The sequence below is a fragment of the Lissotriton helveticus genome, chromosome 11 (genome assembly GCF_964261635.1).
Source record: "Lissotriton helveticus chromosome 11, aLisHel1.1, whole genome shotgun sequence".
NCBI lineage: Eukaryota > Metazoa > Chordata > Amphibia > Caudata > Salamandridae > Lissotriton > Lissotriton helveticus.
In genome coordinates this window covers 824,741,439-824,765,821 of record NC_136072.1, presented here as the reverse complement: position 1 = coordinate 824,765,821, position 24,383 = coordinate 824,741,439, and the positions used below count along the sequence as shown (strand labels likewise).

The 24,383-nt window shown below is 46.9% G+C and overlaps 1 protein-coding gene across 3 annotated transcripts in view; it reads left to right on the top strand.

Moving 5' to 3' along the window:
• Positions 1 to 24,383, top strand: part of LOC144792107 (myoferlin-like) — a 3,514,236-nt gene that overhangs the window by 772,542 nt on the left and 2,717,311 nt on the right. For all 3 annotated transcript variants that reach the window (XM_078666976.1, XM_078666975.1, XM_078666977.1), the window contains exon 7: positions 5,399 to 5,562. In XM_078666976.1, coding sequence (XP_078523102.1) covers positions 5,399 to 5,562 — 164 coding nt within the window. The remainder of the gene's footprint in view (positions 1 to 5,398; positions 5,563 to 24,383) is intronic.

Below are 24,383 nucleotides of genomic sequence, written 5' to 3'. Positions count from 1 at the left end.
GTGATGGTTGTAAGTCAACCTTATAGACCAGCTATCCTAGTGGTAGCGTGGACAGAACAGTCTTAGGCTAAAAGACTCTTGAGGGCGTGCAAAGCCAGCTGTTTTACCATATGTAACCCCTATATCAAATGAAAGGACACCACACAGGATATATACGAAATATATATGTATTTATTTACTAACACACTCCTCTGAACTCTTTATGAGATCAGAGGCCAAAGCACATAACAAGATACTTAGTCAGAATACGTTAAGTTGCACAATTTACGGTTAGGCCCTAGGGGCGAAGCAAACCATATATTAAGAAAGTGGTATAAGTACCACGTCACGAGAAAAGGAAAGGCCTAGGGCCTAGGGAATCGCTGGGGCTACACTATCTGAACCTTAGTTTAGAAGTAGGAGGCCCACAGGCGGCGTGTGCAGTGTCTTTACACACACGCATGAGTCAATGCAAAGTCAATGGGAACTTAGAAGTTAGATTTAGAAGGATTTAGGACACTTCCGGTTTAACTAGGAGGAAAAACTGAAAACCTAGACACTTGGATAGTCAATACCCTGGGGAGCACCGAAGTACTCACGTTACCTCACCCACGGACGGCGGGTGCATAGTTGTGAAGATGTGTCGGGTTTCGCCGTTGAGTCCTATGGAGTCTTTGAAGAAAGATGCTGCAGGCGACCAGGAGGAAGATGTCCGGGTGGATCCAAGGGTGGATTGAAGATGAAGAGGACCTGAAAGCAGAGGGGACAGAGTCTGGGTCACTAGCCAGTGACTGGGTGGGACCAGGAAGGAACCAGACGACGTCGAGGAGCAATCAGGTGCTGTATTGAAGCTTGTCGTGGCAGCCATGTGGACCAGGAGGCATCGACGACAACCAGGTGCTGGAGACGAGCTGTCCCACGAAGGTTCTCGCAGATGGAGGAGTCGACTTCGGGATTGGAGTCAACAAGCCTAGGCAAAGGCAACCCACGCAGGATACAACAAAGGCTTCTGGTGCAGAGCAGCAAGGTTTGAGGTGCTTCACCTTTGCAGGGAACCAAGGGTCAGTCTGGAGCAACCAGACCAGCGAGGTGGTTCAAAAAGATTGTCATCACAGAGGCTACTAGCCAAGGGGCCAGCAACCGGACAACACGTCGACCAGAACACAAGCAGAAGGGCCCCACGCAGAACTCGTGGAGTGTGGAGGGCTGATCTTCGGTGCAGGTGGAGCTCGGGTTCGGGGTTTCTCAGTCCCCAGTGCACAGCTTCGAGGATGCCTCAGGAGCTGCACAGTTAGCAAGTTACAGGCTTTCCAAGATGTCCGGTCCCACGTGTCTCGTCGCTTCCACGGATCTCAGCTGTGCTGCAGTCGTGAAGAGAAGGTTAGAGAGGTCTGGAAGTCTGGGACCTTGTCAGGCTCTGTGCTCGGGTTCCGGCGGGAATGTCGACAAAGCAAGCCGTTGATTTGCTGGATGGTGCCTGGTTGCCCAGGGTGGTCACTCCTTGACCACAAGGGAGATTCTTTAGTCTTCAGCTTCAGCAGAACGTCGAAGGTCCAGAGTTTTGTGTCAAGTTTCGGTTCAGGATTAATCTAAAGTCTCCGGACTCAGCTCCTACCTTTATACAACTAAAAGGGGCTGGATTACTTTCTAGGTCCCTCCTATGGGTGGGACCAGGAAGGGGGTGGTTACAACCCCTTTCCTTTGTCCAGTTTCGTGCCAGAGCTGGGGCTGGAGTGCCCCAACAACCGGTTTGAACTGGGGTATGCATGGAGCACCTAGGGTGCTCCAGGCAGTGTCTCATTCTATTCAGCCCTCCCTGTCCCAATACACAAAGTCCTGTCAGGGGTGGTGCTCGCACCTTTCCAGGCAGGAAACCTATTGTCCAAACCTCTGTGACTGGAAGGACTCCCAGCAGCAGGAGGTCAGACTTGTGTCGGTGGCAGCAGCGTCCATTTTGTGACGCTGGGGCTCTGGTTAACTTTAACCGGGATAGTCAGCAACAACATGTCTTCTCCCTCTAGAACGGTGGAATGCTACCCCGTCACCAGAATTGGCGAGGGGGTAGTATTCCAAAGCGTATGACACCTTACACGACATATTTGGATAAAGCCAAACCAAAGTTAGCATTTAACCGCGAGGTTCATAATGCACTTAAGAGTATATGGTATGGCAATATCATAGAACAGCTATAAGGACATGGTTCCGAAAGCTGCAGACAGGCTCAGCTCATGCTAGAGCACCCTCTCACATATAACCAGGCACTCTGCATCCAGGATTGTTAAGGCCTGCCATAGGAGTGACTTATAGGTTACTATGTGTCTATATATAAGAAGGTATAGGAATACCATACCTAAGCAAGGGGTGATTACACGACCTTGCCCCAGCTGAGTGATCAGCCAGTTGTGTCTATTTGAGTGGCCAGCCAGGGGTGGCATAATACATGCTGCAGCCCCTGGTAGACCTTGGTTCCACCTATGCCCTGAGTAACTAGGGTACACTTCTACATGGGCTGACAAGGTGAACCAATTCCCAATTGTGTATGTACCTAGAGTACATGGTGTAAATTTAGAGAGAGTGCATCTAGGCTGTGGGTCTGATTAGCAGGCCCACAGCCACATCTAAGTCGAAAACCAGTAAAGCAAAGCAAAAAGTGGGGGTGACCATAGGAAGCAGACCCTACTCTCCTACAAGGCCCACCACCTGGGTTGGTATTGCTGATGTATCTATTCTAAGGTAAGGAATCTAACACTAACCTGTTTCTTTCAGATGCACAAATTACTTACCTTTGGTAACGATATATCTATAAGAAACAGTAGTTAGTGTTAGATTCCTTACCGCCCCACCCATCCTCCCCGTTCTGCGGACCAATATCTAGGGTTAAGGTATTTCCCTTTGAGGGCCCTAGTTTTATGGCACCAGTGTCGGTCTCTGGCATGGCTCTGCGTTCCTGGCGCAGAAAGCTATGTACAAGAATTGACGTCAGCGTGCGAGGGCGGCGTCTAAGTACTCCGATGACGTCATCCCGGCGACCACGACGCCGACGACGGACGCAGAGCCACAGTCGACGCCTATCGACGCGCAGGGGTACTACTACGCAAAACTTTCCAGATCCAGTTTGACGCCTGGGGATATTCTAAGGTAAGGAATCTAACACTAACTACTGTTTCTTACAGCTATATCTTTACCGAAGGTAAGTAACTTCTGCATTACTGCAACTCGAAAGAGAATACACCACCTCTAAGATGGCGACTTGCTATGCTGCATAGAAGTCACCCGTCAAGCCTTTAGGCAGTTAGCATTAGATGTGGCATAGGTGACCTGGCTAGTTTTGCAAAACCGTCTTTATGAATGGATGGACACAATGGGGAATTTCTCCACTGGCTGGCACCCCTGAAGGGAAATATTATGTAGTGCCAGAAATATATATTGATGAAAGGGGTTAAGATTGTAGATCTGGCATCTATACTTCAAAATATCTGCAGATTATTATCAGAAGAAGCTTAATTCAGTGAGTCAGCTGACTGACCAGATGGAGCAGGAGGAGATGACAGAAAACTTGCTCACCTCCTGTCTGCCATTGAATGCACAAAAGGTACAAGACATTCCCTGAGGCTAAAGGAGTTATCCAAGGCCCTGAAGCATTTATGCAGTGGAAAAAATACCATGGAAGAGGCTCTCTTCCCTCACGCTGCCCCCTCTATTAGAGGTGGAGGGGAAGCAGGTCATGCAGTGCAGTTGCTACCAATCTGCGGGAAGCAACCCTTGTAATTGTCTTGAAATCTGGTGTCCATTGGATAGGTGCAGTCATACTGGCCTATATCCCTTGAAACAAAAATCATTACCAAGCCCTGCTTTATCGGGTAACAAAAGTCATCATGTTAATGGTCCCCATGATCCAAAATGGCTTTATCGCCAAAGAGATTTGGAGCCACACATTGAGGAGAGCAAATGATGTGCCATGGAATGAGCACACGATCTCAGGGTCAGTGGCCATTGTCTTTATCAAATTTGAGAAAGCCTTTGAAACCTTTAACGGGTCCTATTTCAGGTGTTGGAGCAATACAAATTAAATTATCAAACATATTTATACAGATGCAAGTGGCATGGGTTAGAGTGAATGTCTTCTTGGCCCTCTTCTTTCTGCACATTGGGAGGGGCACGTGCCAGGGGAGTTCTCTCTATGCTATATTATTTGCCCTAGCTTTTGAACCATTAGCAGTCTGGCTTCGGACTGTTATGGGGTCTAAATTAGGGTGGAGCAGGGTCAATCTCATATTGTTATAGGTAAGCAATAAACTACAGTTCATAAGATACTCTAACTTGGCAGGCCCTTTGTGGCTTTGACAAAATACCCGGAACTGGCACCAGCACGTCATGTATAGCCTAATATACTTTGGTATCTGCATGTCCAGAGGAGGTGTCAGGGCTGAAGCTGCATGATGCAACCTGGCTACACTTGAAATAAACTGCTGGGAAAAAGATTTCCAAACCAGTCTAAAGCCTGGAAGGATACATGTTAGAGTGAGGAGCCTATGGGAAAAATACGGCCAATAGCAGGGTTTGGCGGAGTGGAGGATCGCCGTAAACTGGATGCACTCTTGCTCACCAAACCTGCTGTTTGCCTGCTCTTTTCAGATTTTAGGAAACTGCTAAACTGCTAAGTTGTCATCAGGGGACCATCCACTGACTGCCCCAGTAGAGACCTTTGACCCAGTGGTCTTATCTTCCACTGGACTGCTGGGCCACTGTTTTTCCCTGCCTGTGTCGATCTGCCAAGTGGGGCTTGGTGAAAAGAGGCAGGGAACATTTTAAATGTCCCCAACATACAGGAATAACCTCCCTGCACATTGTTGCATTTACTTTTTGTTCAGAAAAACAATCTCCCACTTTAGCAGACTGCTCACCAAGCCCAAAATAAGGCCGTTTGTCTCCACTCCAAAAATTGTTACTGAAGATGAGTAACTTTTTCTTTTGCTCTGACTCTCACTGCTGTCAAATTAATTATGTTAGAGAACTTAAATATTTGAACGTTAGGGAGAATGAATATTGCCTGCTCTCCCACTTGAAAAATTGTTGCTTTTAATCTTCCCATGCTTCTGAAGAAAAGCAGAACAGAACATAACTGTAAGTACAACTTGCTTTTCATAGTTACTTTTATCATGGTATGCTATAGTCCTCTAACTCTTGTCAACTTGCCTACCATTCCTCTCTTTCTGACTATAACTTTAGGTACAGAAGTGGAGAAAGTATTAAAATACCTAAAGCATGTAACTCAGGCTGTTCAAACTATGTCCAGTGGTTCACCCTGTGGCTCGCCATTCCGCTTAAGTTTGGATGAAGGGCAAGCTCAGGACTACCAGTAAGGAAGTCACTACAGTCAGTAACCTTTACTATCTCTCTGTTGCTGATTACTTTTCAGGGTGGCAGTATGGTGTTAGCCCCACTCCATCTGTGAGCCCTAAATCCTGGAATGCTGCAGAGAAAACCTATCACACACACCGTCGTCGTCACTGGATCAGAAAACGCTGCCGGACAGAAGGTGATAAAAGTCTTGACATCCGCACTACCTCCTTTCTCAATCTGGTGAGTCAGTGTGATTTGATATCATGATTGGTGCTTTACCAAAGTCTGCAATGGTAACATCTCTAGGAAACCCAGAGAATTGTCACAGTCTTATGTGGTAGGTTAGTCTGAACTGGATCCTCTACATAATTCTGTATTCCTCAGGTGTGACTTATTGAGGGTCAAAGGGAATATAAAGTCACTAAGGACAAAATCCTAACATCTCAGTTGCTGGTATGTTATGGTCTTATGAAACTAGTAGTAGCATGGGTTGTGCCACAAACTGAATGCTGTATTATCATGGATAAAACTCATGAGAAAAAACCGTTGTGTATTTTCCATCTAGATACTTCACACACAGACAAATAAAAACTGCAGCTAAAGATAGGGACTGGGGATAACTTGGGTTCTACAGAAAACTTACCTTAGAAGTTTACGACAGAAATGTCACCCAGGTGACACAAACTCGTGCTAGTGGCCAGGAATTGCATTCTATTTCAACCCTGAAGAACACAGATGCCTGGCATACGAGAACCATCAAGTTTGTTTCAAGCATACAAGGAAGACCAAATCAGTATTCCCAGTCATATTGCATGTTGTCATGATGTCTTGAATTTCTGGATACATGAGGAATAAAGCGCAGCTTCTCATAATACACTGTTTAGTCACTCCTCTCACAGCCCCAAGGTTAAAAGCCTAGGAGTCAGTGATCAAACGAAAATTGCCTTTAGCACAAATATCTGACCAATGGTGAGTGAGCACTGCTCTAAGGATATGGCAGTGGCTGCAGCTGACTTTAACCATTGTATGACAGCCAGCAGTAGCCGGATGGATGGAAAGAAACTACTTGAAGCTCAATGGGGCGAAGACTGAAGTATTGTTCTTTGGAATTCAAGTCTCCATTTGGAACAACTTACCTGCTCCTACTGAGAAGGCTAAGAATCTGGGGGGATCCTGGACAGTGAGCTCTCATTCGATGGGCAGGCCAACCGTACCACCTCAACTTCTTTCTGGCTTATCAAAATGCTTAATACATTATTTCCTTTTATCCCCCTCTCGGCACATAAATAAGATGCTCTGGTGTTGGTTATGTCAAGAACAGACTATTGTAATGCACTTTATTTAGTTACTAATAACAGCACCCAAGTGAAACTGCAATTAGTGCAGAACACATTGGCGAGGCTTACCTTGGACATTCCTAAATAGCAGTTGTTGTCCAAGGGACTATTTGATCTGCACTGGTTCCCTATAAAAAACGTTCATCATGTGCAAAGCCCTCTGCTTAGTACACAGGGCCCTTTATCAGGCCTTTCAGGGTGGAATCAAGGTGCTGTTTCACTGGTACATCCCTGTAAGAAATCTTTGCTCAGCTCCCCTCTGTCTGGTTATACCGCCTAGAGTCCGGCGAACGAGATGGGGAGGCAGAGCTTTCTTGGTCATGACAGCAAGACTGTGAAACTCGCTTCTTCCCCATCTGAGTTTCATCAAACTGCATTCTCCCTTCAGACAAGACTTAAGACCTGGCTGGTCACCTTATAGGGAGATTTTTCAGCAATTTTGCAACTCTATTGATCTGCTTCTTGGCTGAATCGGACTACTGAGTCTATAGCACCTTGATGCCCATGGGCATTTGTTGCGCTCTATAAATTCTGTTCAAATCAAATCTACCTACTCAGACATAGCCTTCCTCCCATCCCTTCCTATTACTAATAGGACACAAAAATTTACTTTTGACTTGCCTACGTAAATTCACTCTACCTTGGTTTGCCAATACACCCTGCCCATCTCCAAGTGGTCCAGAATAACTAGTAGCTTCAAAGAAGCCCTGAAGTTCAGTCTTCCCAGCCTTTCTGGCACTAAAATCACTGATTAGCGCCTCATCAGCACTGTTGGTGATAAATAATGAAGGAGTCATAGAGGCTACACCACATATCGGCCAGCGAAAACACATTTACCTTGCTTTCTTTGGTACAGATATCTGAGTGACACATCAGCCTTAAAATATAAATTATGAAACATTCCCTACTCGAGATTCATATAAGACCATAATGATTCCTAAATATATCCCAGACCTTTTTGAGGTTTTTTGGGCACCCCCTGCACAAATAGCTTTTTCACCCATAATACACATACACAAGTAACAATTACTGCTCCAGGAGTTCATGCCTAGGGGCGATACGTTACCCACACTCGGGCAATAAAAAGACTAGCGTATTCCAGGTGGTGGCTAACCTTTCCATATCCCAACAGGGATAATCTTGTATCAATATCCAGTGACTCGCCCACCACTGTGGCTAAACTGTTCACTAATTCATTACAAAATGGTCCAATAGTTCCCAGGGTTTGGAGAAATGACCCCTGCTGGCCACGTCAAGTCAAACATATAACCTTCTATATCTGCCACATCAAAACAGGTGGACCCACATATGATATATACAATGCAGATTTTTGAATTGTACCAACCTAAATCTCGAATGAATGGCAACCTCGCTAGGAAACATTCTTGCTTTTTCCCAGTCGGTCTCATCTAATCCTCCCCACAATTTATTCCCACCTTCCCTTCAATCTTTGCAATGTATCTAATTTGATCAACCAGTGTCTTATACATCAATGATATTGTATGTTTCTGAAGCGTGGCAAAAAGCACCTTATATTACAAAGGTGGGAGAGAATGTGGCATTACGGCCAGGGCTTCCGACTTTTGAACTGGGGAACCAGTGCCTAGTTTCTTCGTGCTTAAGGAAATGGAATATATGACATTACAACGCATACCATTACCACGCCTATCTTTACAACGCAATTTTTACAACACGACTACCATTAAAACGCTTGTTTTTACAACGCAAACCATTACAACACATGATAATAGGGTTATATATAAATAACTAGCACAACTCCTGAATTCACAAAGCATACTATTACAACGCATACCATTGCAATAGATATTACATTTACTATTATGGATAAGTGAAAACTTTTTTTGTTTTAATTTGTAACCAATCCACTGGCACGGGATGCAAGGGAAATAGGGGTTTATGGTAGGGGAGTATACTAACGTGCAGGTGTTAATTTTATTACTTGCATATTATTTTTTTCAAAAAAGCAATACAATTAAAAAACCTTAAAAAAATACCCGGGTACTGATTTTAATACTCACGTAATAGTTTGAGTGCCTGTGTAACATTTTGAACATGTTTCTTGAAAACTCAAACAATATTAAAAATAAAAAGTCCATACAGTGATTTCAACACATTCCTACAAAGAAAAACACTAGTCAGTGACAAAAGCAGCTTGTAAGTACGAATCTAAGTATGAGTCATTCAAGCAAACAAAACAGGTGTCCTTCAACTATTTCCATTACACAAGCCGACCAGCCATCTACTCAAAATGGCTGTCATTCTAAAACGGAACATATTTATCAACTTTAGACATAGCACATAATAAATACAGATTCTGTCAACTTCTAAATCACGCTGAAAAATCGTTTTCAAAACATATTTTCTTTTAAATTGTCATTTACCTAAACAAAACGTATAAATGCAGCCGACCACCATTTTGTGCTCAGTGGTACACTAACTTCCATGGTGACTACATGCAGTTGCCATCTATTGACCAAAGTAAGTGTACAGTGTAAATGAAACAGCTTCTTAATACAATGAATTAAATGATATACCTAAAAAAACATTTCTAACTCGTTCACAGATTTTGAAAAATTGCCCCAACAGGAAAGTCATTTTTTTCTTTTGGAAGTAAGTGACTTTTTCTTCAAATCTGTTTTTATTGTGAACACAGCGGTAAGCCTACAACCCCTCATCGGGGCCGGCCGCGCAGATAGAAATCAATAATAGGAGTAGGTAGCCACGTGGGGTGGAATTCTTAAACACAGCGCCTTGCCTACAACCCCCAAGGGGCCGGCCGCGTGGCCTAAGGGAGTAGAAAGCAAGAGGTGGCCATGTGCTGGCAGTGTGCCTTAGTATGGGGGAGGCGCGTATTGAAAGGAGAGCAGCGGTGTCACATTAACAAAGGCCCAACCGGGGCCAAACTGCCCCAAAAGGGGGGCGAAAGCCAGAGTGGCAAGACAAGGAAAAAGAGAAAGTCGGAAGAGGAAAAGCAGGGGTGAGGTGGAGGGGGGTCAGGGAGGTGTATCTGCGGTCTCCCACAAGAGGCAGAAGACGGGGAAGTGACTATGAGCCTAGTCTACTGGGGTCGGCGGGGATGAGGGCATCTTCGAACAATTGCAAAGCGCGAAGCCTGGGAGGCATGTGGCGGGCATAGCTTATGGAGCACAGGTGACGCACGAGAGGTTCCCACACTGCCTTGAATCGCACCCCCCTTGATTGTATCCGTGCCGTGAGCAGCTCCATGGTCAGGACCTGCCAGAGGCGCACAAACCAGGAAGCTATCGGCGGTGCCTCAGTCCGTTTCCAATATAGTGCAATGAGTTGTTTGGCAGCGCCTAGCATGTGGAGGGTGAGGATCCAGTCGCTGCGCGTGAGTGCTTTAAGTGTGGGGGGTCGTATACCCAGCAATAGTGTGCAAACCTCCTCAGGGAGGGGAAAGCCCAACACCTCCTTAATGTGACTGAGGACCTCCTTCCAAAAGACAGCCAGGGTAGGACACGACCACCAGATGTGTACGAAATCGCCAGTCGCAGTGCCGCATCTCCAGCACAGCGGTGAGGAGGCAGGGAACATTTTGCTTAGACGCAGGGGGGTGTAGTACCATTGTGTTAACATCTTGTATGCATTTTCCCTCTGCGGGATGCTGCGGTAGGATTTGGGGATGTCGTTCCAGAGCCTAGACCACTGAGATGGCGTGATCTCAGCGCCAGTTGCCGTCTGCCACTGCCTTTGGTAGGGATGCGCAGGCGGAGTGGTGGGATGCTGCAAGATGTTGTAGATTTGGGAGACGAGTCGTTTCAGTCCCCCGAGGGAGCGTGCCAACTTTTCAAATGGGGTGTGCGCCCTGGAGGCGGCCTGATACATGCCATCTCCCGAGGTCCAGTGGCGCAGCTGAGCGTACTGCAAGCTAGCAGTCGAGGGGAGGTTGAACTCCTCTTTGCAGTCCAGCCACGATTTAGGCCACCCACAAAGAAAAAGATCCCCTGCGACTCTGCAGTCTCCTAGAGTCCAGCTCTCGAACGCCCGGGTCTGAGCAGCAGGAGGAAAGTGCGGATTGCCGGCAATGGGGGTATGCGGAGAGGGGAACGTGGTCAGCCCTTTGGACACTGCCACTCTGTCCCATACTTCAAGAACCGTCCTCGTGGGGACCGCCATGTACGCACTTCTGGAGCGCGCCACCCGCGGCAACCAGGGCAGGTCCCATATGGTGCGCCCCGTAACCATTCGGTCCATGTGGAACCAGTGCTTGTCGCTTTCGCGTGCACCCCATTCTATCACGAACCGGAGATGCGCCGCCCAGTAGTAGTGGAGAAGATTCGGGCAGGCTAGGCCGCCCCTGTCCCTCGGCTCCATGAGGACTTTTTGTGAGAACCGGGGTCGTTTGCCTCCCCATATGAAAGACGTGAGGTCGCGTTGGAGGGTCTTGATGCAGTGGGTCGGTATCGGGGTGGGGAGGCACTGGAAGACATATAGAATGCGGGGGAGGATCGACATCTTGACCGCGTTGAGCCACCCTAACCAGGAGACCATCAAGGGTTTCCATTTCCGCAGGTCCGCCAGGACATCCTTTCGGCAAGCAGCCCAGTTTTTTGAGGACCACGAGTCGAGGCGAGGAGTGAGGTCCAGACCCAGATATTTGATGTGGTCATCCGCCCAACGGTAAGGCGTGTCCTCCCTCAGCAGGCAGACCTCCTCCTCGGGGATGGTGAGGTTAAGCGCCCAAGATTTGGTGTGGTTGATTTTAAGGCCAGACGCCCGCTCGAACAGTGTGAGGGCGTCGTGTACCGCTGGGAGCGAGACTCGAGGGTTCGTGAGAGTAAGGATCAGGTCGTCCGCAAACAGCGCTACTTTGTTAGCACGCCCCCCGTGGGGGATGCCATGGATGTCAGGGGTACGCCTAATCAACTCCGCCAGCGGCTCGACCGCCAGGGCGAACAGGAGCGGCGAGAGCGGGCATCCCTGCCTCGTACCCCTGTGGATCGAGAGCGGTGGTGTCAGTTGGCCGTTGACCCGGATTCTAGCCTGTGGTCCAATGTAAGGGGCCATGCACCTGGAGATCATGATAGGACCAAGGCCCAGTTTCTCGAGGACCGCCCTCAGGAAGGTCCAGTCGACCCGGTCGAAGGCCTTTTCCGCGTCTAGCGAGAGGAGGCAGGCCGGGATTTTCCAATGGTGTACCTTTCCTACCAAGTGTGCCAACCTGCGAACATTATCGGCCCCCTGGCGGTCTCGTATAAAACCCACCTGGTCCGGGTTCACCAGGTCCGGCATATGTGGATCCAGCCGCTTGGCCAGGATCTTAGTGTAAATCTTAAGATCAGTGTTAAGGAGGGCGATGGGGCGATAAGAAGCACACAAGTCGGGGTCCTTCCCAGGTTTGGGGATCAAGGCTATTTCCGCCATGCCCATATCGGGGGGTAAGTGACTTTTTAAACTCATATAAGTTTACATTTAACAGAAAATCTTCCAAAACATATTACAATGGGTTTTTGCAACACAGTGGCGTAGCTAGAGCTTCTGGCGCCCAGGGCTATCCTTCAGATTGCCGCCCATGGCCGATAGCGGGAAGGAGAGGGGGGCTGCGGAAAAAAGGAAGTATTTGCTCTGGAGCCCCCAATGAAGTCAACCGTGTCGCTTGGCTCTATCGCGCTAAAAACCTCCAGCTTGTTATTGATGTATAGAAGTTCATTTCACACAAGGCCTAGTGGCTTCGAGAAATCACACACTGCTTTTGTGTTCTGACATTCTTGGCATGCTTTACGTCATAACGTTAGACATACTCCATTATTCCATCCCATTACCATGTACTTATAACCTTATTCCTCATCACCACATTCAGTACCTTCTAGCCTGGGTTGTGACCCCTTGCTATGTGTGTGTCCATCCATTTCTGGTGCTTCTCACTAGCACAGGACTGAAATTGTCTGCTCTAAGTGCAGAACCAGTTTTGAAATGTGTGCTAGCGCCCAGGACATTATAAAACTGTCTGCACCCTAAGTGCAGCACTTGTTTTGCAATGCACACTAGTGCGCAGGACATTATAGAAATAGTCTGCAGATGTGGACCGTTTTTTTTCCTTTTAAGGCGGAGAAAAACTTGCAGAATTGGATCTGTTATTACTGAGTTTGCATGTTATTTTCCATTCCAAGGGGAAAACTCAGGGGAGATACCGGTCTGGATTGTAAATTCCATCCCTGTTATCTCCCTGCAGAGGTAATGGGGAACTCAGAATAAGGTCCTTAGTGGTTTAATGATTTGGAGAAGTTGGGTACTTTAGCAGAGGCCCAACTTGATTATAGGCACTGTGGGCAGGTCTATATGCCGTGCGTATGCAAGAGGCTATGCACTTTTGATATGTCTGAGAGATACATCCTGCTTATATGTAAAGGGTGTCCAATGTGTATACAATAGAGGCCTTCCTACATACTGTGCACATTTGACAGTACACCATGTACATATTGTGCATGCTGAGAGAATTGCTACTCATAATCGATCCAGTGTAGCTACAGCTATTGCCTATATATACAGAGACCTCATGTGCACGTGGTGGCACTGCTGGTCACTGACCAAACGTTTAGCCGATAGGTTGCCTACCAACAGTTTGGAAACTTTTTGAGTGATAGTGCTGCATAGGATGGACACTCCCAGGTTTCTGTTTTTTAAGTTGTGAAATGAAAAATGCACTGTTTTCACAATATTTGTACTTCTACAATCAAGTTTGTTCCTTGCATAATTGTGTTTTATATCAAAGTCAAATCTTTAATATTTAGCTACTAAAAATGATTGCAAGTAGCGTACCTCGATAAAAAGGGAAGGACAGACAGGGATTCAAAGTGCATCTTACAGCACCACTGTAAAAGAAAGCTATACAATTGATGGTATAAACATTAAAACCAATTAAAGCTCTCAGGATGGTTGGGAAAGAACTTGTTATACTGGTCCTAGCGATAGCCTAGTCTGTCTTTACTCCCAAAGGGGTGCTGTTGTCTTTTAATTGAGAGAGCTGCTGTTTTTAAAATTTTCACACATTTGGCTTATCTCCCCAATGCCACTGAGGACCGGCTACTAAAGCAAATAATGGATGCCTGTGCGCATATGTGTGCACCCTCGGCCAAAAAGACTGGTTTGAGCAAAAGTCTCCTTTGGTTTTTCATATCTTTTCAGCTAATTCTTTTCATATCTCGTTTAGAAACGTGTGCATTTTATCGCTAACTAGTTCATGTTTGACTCGGGCTGTATATGATTATTATTAAACGTTCTGACTGGTTTTAATTTGAACAAAATAATTTATGATTTTATGTACTTCCAATTTGTCTGCCACACAGCATCAATTAGGTATACACCATTCCAAATGTAAGTGATGCACAGGTGATGTCTAACATCAAAAACAGACTTTGACAAATACAACCACTTTCCACAAGTAACCAGATGTTCCATAACCTGATCTTTTTCAACCATCTTACCTACCTCACTTACAGGACACGTTTGATGTATACATTTGGAAAAGTGAAAAACTATTTCAATCCCAAGACCCACCTTTCCGCTGCCTGTTCATTGGTTATAAGAGCCATGACGGCATGTGCTGGGAGGAACCCAAGAGAACACACCAAAGAGTCATGACAATACCAGTGTCCTTATAAAAGATGCTAAACATGTATCTTGCACATCTGTACACATGAAGGAAGTGCGGAACCTTCTGAGCTGACTTACTTTGGGAGGATACTGAGCCATGATTGCCCAGTGACTTTATCATTGACAATACAATTTGTGGTAACTAATTTTTACTTCTCTAATTCATGGTCAGTTCAAAGCTTTGCCTTCTCTGGAGGTGCCAGTAAACAACAGTAAGTCTCAAAGAGATATTACTTTCTATTGCCACTTCGTGCTTCACAGACATTTGTCCCTGTTTGCCCAGTGTGCACGCAGCTGAAGCCAGTTTTTGATCAACAAAGAGAGGCTCAAAAGATTTTTTTTTTAAATTAGGCACCTCAACTCAGAGAACATTTATTTAGTCCTTGAAACATAAGGGCTCATATTTTCCCTCTTCATAAAAGAGGGGCCGCTGTGAAAATCCATGCGAACACGTGCAAAAGCAAGTCATTTTTGTGCTTCTTGAAACACAACTATCTCATCAAAACGAAAGTACAATAAACATGCATTTTCTCCACAAACAGTTTTAAGTTTACGTACACAATAGCCAAAAACCAAACATGTTTAAAAGAAAGTCACTGCCAAATAAAACGATGCATGTTGTTTTTAAATGCTGGACATTAAACTCCTCAATTAGTATCAGACCCTGACGCACAGACAAGTGCAGAACAATCAATCCATGGCGTCGCGAATGAACGCAATCTCAAGCATTTTATCCTTGTTGGCATTTTTTTCTTCTTTTGATGGTTTTGCAGCTCATAGTTTGTTAAATACATCAGAGCTTGGTTACTGAAAATTAGGAGCACTTCTATAGGGAACATTGGCACTTAAACCTTCTAGACAAGTACCACCTAAGGGAATAGCTCAGCTGAAAGAGAACCAAAGTTATTTATCCTAATTGCAAAATGTCCATGTCAGGCAGGGCATTACAGTCATCAATGCTGCTTAGGTCTCAACTTCCACCCTCTGATACACTAACTGAATACAAAATAAATCCGAAGGCAAATTCAGAAGTGGTGCAGAGAAAAGGAAAACTGCAATTGATAACCCAATATGCGTGAGTGCTCGGCAGCACATCAGACGACTCCCAGGCCATTACTTCCCATCACTGTAGGTAAATCATTTAAGAGAACGGCATTCTACACCTCCAACTCCTGTTTGGTTCTTAAAATATACATATTAAAATGGACACACTCGTATGTAAAAATGCACACATAAGGGACGATGGATTCTAAATAGTTTTCCAGAAAAAGTATCAGATAAAATGGCTTGTCACCTGTCGGAAGCACTAACACAGATCGACGCAGCTGCGCCTCACGTCAACGGAAGAGGCTGTGATGACCCAGAGGCTGGTGTTCCGTTTACCACCTTGGAAACCATGTGCCGACAGCACTAGTGATAAGGACATCACCAAGCGCGTGCTAGCGATATCAAAAAGTGGCTCACAGAAACAATAGTGTGACGCAAGAGCCACCACCACTACCTGCACTCACCAGACTCGGGAGCGCATGGTGGTGGCGCACGCGCACGTCACTGCAGTGTTTTCTGCACGGGGGGGGGGGGATGGCCAAAAATGATTCCCAGAGCCATCAATGGTAGCGCTTTCGCGCGCGCTACAAGATTGATGGTTCTGGGACCTACGCACATACGCGACGGCCGCGCGGCACTTATGGCCCATGGTGGCGACCTTTATAATTTATTTGTGGACACAGTGTCCACAAGTAAATAATAAAGGCCGCCGCCATGGGCCATCAGTGCCGCGCGGCCGCCGCCCTGAAAATAGTGCCGCCGTGCTTGTCAGTGGAGGAGGGCAAAAAAAATATTCTAACTCAACTGGTGTTTGCCTCAGGGAAAGTGCTAGTCAGTGGAGGGGAGCATAATTACTATTCACACTCCAACAGGTGTTTGCCTCAGAGAATGTATTGGTCAGTGCTGGGGTGGGCAAAATTATTTTACAAACTCCAAAAGCAGTTTGCCTCAGGGAAAGTGCTCGTCAGAGGTGGAGGGCAAAATAATATTCTAACTCCAACAGGTCTTTGCCTCAGTGAAAGTGCTGGTCAGTGGAGGGGAGCAAACACAATGAGACGATGGACGGAGCGCTGAAACTTTTCAGACGCTCACCCTCAGTCACAGATCTGGGTTGAACCTATCATCGTACTTTACCTCATTTCGCAACCCCAGTTCAGACCCAACGATATGCAAATCAGTCTGAACCCTGTTCCTTCTGGGAACAGACCAGCCCGAACTGCCAAGGCAGGTCTTCCCTGGACTGGAAACAAGCAAGCAGTTTTGGGGTAACATCCCCTCATCAGCTAGGCTAGCTTGAATCCAGTGGCAAAGTGAGCAAAGGACCCATGTCTGGGCATAACCTGCCAACTTAGGGTGAGCAAAGCAAACCCAAGGAGATGATGGACAGAGCGCTGAAACTTTTCAGACACTCACGCCCAGTCACAGATCTGGGTCGAATCCATCATTATTCTTTAGCTCACTTCACCAAGTCCGTATTTGCAGCCCTCCCCCCGCACGGAAGAAAAGTGCTGATTTTCACTCACCGTGCTGAACTTATTCGAAGACACAGATCCAAGACGAGGATCCAGCGACGAGAGAGACCCTGCTATAGTGCGATCTGTGCTCCTGGACCAAAACCATTCAAAGGGATCCTCGGAACCCCCAAAGCAACCGAGGCTAAAGAAAGAGACCTCGACGTATGTCCGGTGTAACGCGGGAAACCCGATCGTCAAGATTCCCGAGGCGAGACACTGAGTTGCCCAACTGAACCGCGTCGCCTGACTGGGTAATGGCCGCAATATAGACAGTCCCAGCCAGCCCATGGATCACGGGAGGTACCTTAACAGCCGGAGCCTTCCTTTTTGAGGTGAAGTCGGTCAGTGACCCTAGGGGAGGCTGGGCCGCCGCGAGACAACAGCAGAGCCCCGGAAAACAAAGCGGCAGGAGCCCCCAGATGCCTGACCCTGCAATGGCCGCCAGTCACGGACATATAGAAAGTCCCAGCCAGCAGTAGGATCATGGGAGGTCTCATTTCAACCAGAGCCTTCCCCAATGAAGTGAAGGGGGTCAGCGGCGACCCTAGGGGAGTCTGGGCCACCTCAAAATGACAGCAGAGCCCCGGGACCACGAAAGGTCTTTTAACAACCAGAGCCTTCCCCAATGAAGTGAAGTGGTTCAGCGACGACCCTAGGGGAATCTGGGCCCCCTCAAGACGACAGCAGAGCCATGGAAAACAACGCGGCAGGAGCCCCCAGATGCCTGACCCTGCAATGGCTGCATGAACTAAGACTGAAAACGGCCGGTGCGTGCACACAGTTCAGTGATGCTCTAACTTCCCACGCTTGCTTTGTGTGATACATGTCACAGTAATTGTGTGCGCAAAGTATTTTAGTCTTCTTCATTAATACTGAGAATGCTTTCATGATCAATCTCACAAAAGCAGTCACAGAGTTCAGGCCCTGCTGCCTGATCTAAAAATGGCAGCCAGAATCGACAGCAGCTCGTCATAAGGCATCAAAATAATCTGTTACTACTGGATCTCCAAGAAAGCACCTCGAGGTTTCACTTGAGACCTGCGACGCTAGAGAACCCGGCTAGAGGCGGGAGCAGTGCCCCAGAACTCTACACAAGTGTAGCCCCTGATGCCTGACTAGACAATAGCAGACAATGGCAGCCAATCTCACAATTCACCAAGGGAATTAACCAGAAACAGGACCACTTGAAGATCCCAGACACGGGAGGCCTCACATACGAAATGAAACGAGTCACCAGAGACCCTTGAAGGACCAGGCTACCCTGAGACAGAAGCGGAGCCCGAGAAGAGATCACGTCAAGAGTCCCTGATGCCCGACCATGGAATGACTGCGAATTCCAAAACCAACTCAGAAAGCGACCAACGACAAGGCCCCAAAAAGTCCTCCGACACCCACGATTCTCCAGCAAACCACAACAAGAATTCAAAGGTCAGTGCAGGCAGGGTCAGCAGCTCCTATCAGTTTACTGGGGGCCAAAACAAGGCCCGGGTACTAGAAAGGCTTGATTCACTGCCCCTCCAATGCAGGCCAGGTCCCTTAGGGTAGCGTAAGCCCCTCCCTGACGCGCGCTCTCACATCCCCCACCCTGGATCCTATCCTCCGATCCACTAATACAGCTAGACAGAGGTACTATCAACTATAGTGATTACCCCCATCGATACAGACCCAGTACTAAGAGATCAGTCTGCCACCTACCCCCCCAGTGAAGCCCTTCCCCGCACGCAACCACGCCCGCCGTCACCTCCATCCCGAGAGGTGATACACCTCATTCTCCTCCCCCCTGACCTGACAGCACTCTCCTCTCGACACAACATTCCACCCCATTACACACCGGAGAGTAGCCACCTCCCTCACAACACGGTCAAAATACCACCAGACACGCACCTGACAGCCGCCCTGCGAATACCCAACTACCTGATACCCCATGGACCGAACTCCTTTTCAATCACTTTCCCCCCCACCTCTCTACTAAAGCGAAGAAACACTTCAAACATAGACTGATCAGACAACACCCCGAGACACTATTCGTAGACACTTATCACTGCTCCTCTAGAGGGCAGATTAAAATGGACTTAATCTTCCACACTGAAAGACCTGACAACTGGACCACCATTCTTAACACACATTTCATCATTTCCAAAACTACCATTACATCCCACAGCCGCAAACTGACTACCTCTCTCCCGAACAACCAGACGACGAACGGTAATACCTCCATAACCATTTACGCGAACGGCACAGTCCTAATACAGGCCAAGAGTGTTAACCTTGAGGCCTTCGACTCCCTCTTCCTCTCATTAAAAAAGGCAACCATGATCACCTCTCGAACTGGATCGACCCCATCCCTCCTCCCAGTGAGCCTCTCACAACAGGTGAGGCACCAGACCCACCTCTCATCCTCTGCGATATCCCCTTCATCATCCCGAGGCACCCACGGCAACTCTGCACCTCCGAACAACGATCACACCCTCTCTGGTAGTCGACCCGCCCACCCCTGACCCCCCTCCCTCCCCTTCTTCAAATCCAAGGTCGAGCACTTCCCTCAAGCGCAGCCTCCCCTCAGCCCCTCCCCGTCCCCACACCACACGAGAACTGACGCCCGGCAGGAGCCAGCATTCTCCCTGCCCAAGAACCTTCCCATAAGCAAACCAGGCAACTCCTCCCACATTAATCATAAGGACTGGGACACTCACCCCTCCTTCAACATCCATCACAACAGGGACTCACCCCCTTCACCCAAAGGACGTGCCGCCCCAGTCATCCTCCCCCCTGTGGAAGATCCCCCCTCCCCCAAGGGGAATGTTGCACCAGATTCTCTTCCTCCCTCCTTGGATAACACGAAGCAACACCTCTTCCTCTTGGAAACTCAGCTCAAAATCCTGACCCAAGGCCTGAACGAAACCCTATCCAATCTGGCCAAGACCCGAAATCCCATCCAGACACCCGCTGCACCACCGATTCTCACCCAACCCAAACATGACAAGATACCACCCTTCAACGAGCACAATGCCCCCCCAGATCCCAACCCTGGCCCAACAGAAAGGGAATTGATAATCGATACGAAAGACCGAGAAGAGCTACTAACTCACTTTCCTCTCAGAAAGTGGCTCATCCTACGAACTCCCCTATGAATTCCACCCCTAAATCCACGATCCATGTAATTACGGGATTTAGAAGAGAACATCCCCGTGTGCGAGACCCTAGACCCCCAGCCCACCTTTCCCCCCTACCTAGAGCCCATCCTCTGAGAACAGGAACAAAGAAGAGCCTCCCATAAACTGCATGCTCCTTAACTACAGATCTGCCCATAAACATGCAACCAAACTAACAGAACCCATCCTCTCACAGGATATAGACATAGCATTCATCATGGAGACCTGGCTCAACAATCTCTCCTACCCCAGCATAGACATGCTGGTGCCTCCCAGATTCACAATGATAAACAAAGACTTACAAAGGAAAAGAGACGGGGGTATAGCAATCATCCACAGGAACAACATCTGCATCACGGAAATTACCTCCTGCTTGTACAGCTCCTTTGAATGTCTCTCAGTCAACATTAAAACTCACGACAACAGGCCTAGACGTTGCCATCTTTTGTACCACCCCCCAGGCAACTCCACCGAATTCGGGGTTCACCTTTCTGACTTAATTGCCCACTGCGCACTCAGTAACTCCAACGACATAATCCTGGGCGACATTAATCTAAGATGGAATGAAACAAACAACCCGCTCATCCAAACTTTAAACAACCTATTACTAGAAAACAATCTGACACAGCATTGCCTAGAAGAAACCCATCTTAGAGGAGCAATCCTCGACAAAATTATTGCCGAAAGCAATGCAGTCTCCATCGATCACATCCTCCCGATAGACTGGTCGGATCACCACTTAGTTCTTTTTCACATCAACCATGCTGGCCTAACTCAACACCCCAAGCAAGACCCTCCCAAATGGGTCAGGAACACAGCCCAGATCCCTCGAGCTGACCTAGAAGAAGGAATCCGCTCGCTCCTTCCCAACATCTCTGATCATCTCTCAACCACCAAACTCACCTCTCTTTATAACTCAAATTTGACACTCACCCTGGACCACCTTACCCCTTTGAAAGAAAAAAAATCCAGGATCATTCCCTCCAGATCATGGTTCACCACTGACATCAATGAAGAAAGAAGACATCTAAGACTCACAGAAAGAATTTGGAGGAACAATCCCTCCGCCCTCCACCGAGATCAACTCTAAGCAGCCCGCAGGTCTTACAAAGGAGCACATTAAGGACAAAAAAACTGCTTTCTTCTGCTCTGCCCTAGACACTGCAAAAAAAGACCCAAGGAGCTTTTCAATATCATCAGGAATCAAACCTCCAAGCCCACGACATCATCAACACAGGCATCCAAAGAACAATGCGACAACTTCGCCAGCTTTTTCGATGACAAAATCGCTAAGATAGATCTCTCACTTGGCTCAAATCTCATCTCTGCCATTGAGAACAAACCTTCTGAAACTCAGGATAATGCCTCCTTGACCCCCCCTAAACACTGGTCCTCCTTCATTCCCATTCAGGAGGCAGAGATAGTCAAATGAATCTCCATTGCCAAACCCTCATCACACGCCCTGGATCAGCTACCCCCGCACCTGGCCAAAGACCTGAAGCTTGTCCTGGCCCCGCTATGGTGCAAGATCATTAACAGCTCACTGAGCTCTGGAATCGTACCGGACTACCTCAAAGTAGGCCAATTCACGCCTGTGCTAAAAAAGCCAGGGCTAGACACCGAGGATCTAAACAACTTCAGACCTGTATCGAACCTACCTTTTTTGTCCAAAATCCTGGAAAGATGTGTACTCCCACAGCTGACCCAACACCTGGATAAAATCAATCTCCCAGATCCCCATCAATCGGGTTTCAGAAAAGGCTACAGTACCGAATCCACAATCCTCAATGTCATTGATGACCTACTCAAGTCACTGGACTCGGATCAATGCTGCCTCCTCATCCTCCTAGACTTATCGGCTGCATTTGATACAGTTGACCACACATTGCTCATCAAGGTTCTACAAGAAAGGGCTGGTCTTCAAGAGACGGTCCTCCACTGGTTCTCCTCCTTTCTCCACAATCGCTCACAAAAAATATAAAAATTAAAAACTTCGAGTCTGACCTCCACCCTGTCATCAGGGGTGTTCCACAAGGATCAGTGCTCCTCCCCCAGATTGTCAACATCTATATTGAACCCCTTACCTGTCTTCTCAGGAAATCCAACATCCCCTTTCACTTATATGCTGACGACACGCAGCTTTATCTAGAAACCACCTCCATTGACGACAACCAGAGACTTAACGCTACGCTCAAGGAGGTTCAACATTGGCTCTCAAGTAATCACCTGAAACTCAACCAAGAGAAAACGGAAATACTCCTCATCTCCAACAAAGCTGAAAACCCCCAAATGGAAAAATGGCTCAAAGCCATTGACACCCTCAACTGTAACCTCATCCTGGCAGATTTGGTAAAATCTTTAGGGATCACCCTAGACCCAAAATTGGACATGAAAAAACATATTTCTAGATCCTCTAAAAGCGCCTTTCTCAACCTAAAATTACTTTACAAAATAAAACCCTTCCTCCCACCCAAAGACCTTCAAGAAGCCACCCAAGCACTAGTGCTCTCCGGAATTGACTATGGGATTGCAGCCCTGACTGGAACAGCAAAATCACACCTCACCCCTCTGAGGACAACCTTCAATGCAGCTGCTAGGATGGTCACTGGTACCAGGAAATTTGAACACATCTGTCCCGCGATCAGAGAACTCAAATGGCTCCCAATCGAGTTGCGAGCCAGCTTCAAAACAGCCTGCCTCACACAAAAGCCCTGCACACAGGTAAACCAGAATACTTGGCCAACAAACTCAAAAGGGCCGGCCAGGCCAGAAACCTCAGGAGCTCCAACACTCTGCTACTCATCCCGCTGAAAACTCATAAGCAAAAAACAGCAGCCAAATCATTTGCTGGAAACCTCCCCAAAATCTGGAACACCATTACCCCCCCACATAAGAATGACCCCCTTGTTTCCAAAATTCAAGAAGCTACTCAAAGTCCTCTTTCTCGACCGCTCAAGACTAATCCGATAAGATACAAGGAAGTACCCCTGCCGGTGCTCCCCTTACCCTAAACGGGAGACTGATGACACTGACTGGGAACAAGAAAACTTTACAATTTTTTTTCTTTTCTTTTTTTTTTCTGGGTATGCCACCCGGATTGAACAATGAATCCGCTCGGATGCTCGCCTGGTTTAAACTGCACTCTCCTCCCCCTTTTGCCCCTTCCCTTGATTGTTTGTTCATCTCCTAGCCAGAATCCCCTTGTTTTACCAACTACCTGTATCGCCTATCTGCACATTATTGTATATGTTGTGAAGCGCTCTGATACCCTTGAATCCAGCCAGCGCTATATAAAACTCCAAAAATAAATAAATAAACTTTGTTTGACCCAAGTTGGCGGGGTATGCCCAGACGTGGGTCCTTTGCTCACTTTGCCACTGAATTCCGGTCTCAGGATGCTTGTTTCCGGTTCAGGGAAGACCTAGCTTGGCAGTTGGGGCTGAACTGTTCCCATGAGGCACAGGGTAAAGACTGATTTGCATATAGCTGGGTCTGAACTGAGATGGCGAAGGTGCTGGTCATTAGTAGAGGCCAAAATTTGTATTCTATCTCCATTGTATGCATGCCTCAGGGAAGGTGATGGTCAGTGGTGTGGGCCATAATTAATATTCTATTTAGACAGGATTCTTCCCTCATTAAAGATACTGGTCACTTCTTGCTTCATTAAATTCCCCAAAAAATGGCAATACACAAAATCATGATTTTCTTTGTTTTATACAGCTTAAATCAACATCTGCAGAAACCAATAAAATCCAAAGCATCAACTGGAACATCCAATCAAACACATGTTGAACAATCAGAAGGCCTTTCATAGGTAAAATAGTTCAAAAACACAATGCGGCAACCAAAACTAACACTAATCTTTCCAAAAATCCAAGTAAACATGAACCATTAAAAATCCACTTTTCCTTTTAGCCCTACCCAACATCACCGAGGAGGGAGAAAACAAAATCACCAAAATCAAGTGACGATACTAAAGTACGAATTCCCCCAAAGTACACCAGCAAAAGGAAGAACAAGCAAACAAAACCGTACCAATGTGAGGCATACCACCTCAACTAAATGAAAATAGCTATTTATCTTTTACCGGGAATGAACAAAAAACCATAATCGAAAAAGTACAGCTGGTAAAACTGAAATTAAACAAAGTAAAAAACATGTTTTTTTAAAACTGATTCCACATCCAATGATCTTTTAACCATTTTTTTTGCATATATTAAATGCAAAATATTGTAAAATATGTATTCTGAAATTAACATTGCCAAACCTATAAAACTAACAACATTTTCTTGGCAGGATAAACGATGTTAAAAAAATAAAACTCTAAAGCCACGTTTTCTCCTCTTTTTTTCAGACATTTAAATAATGGCATCAGG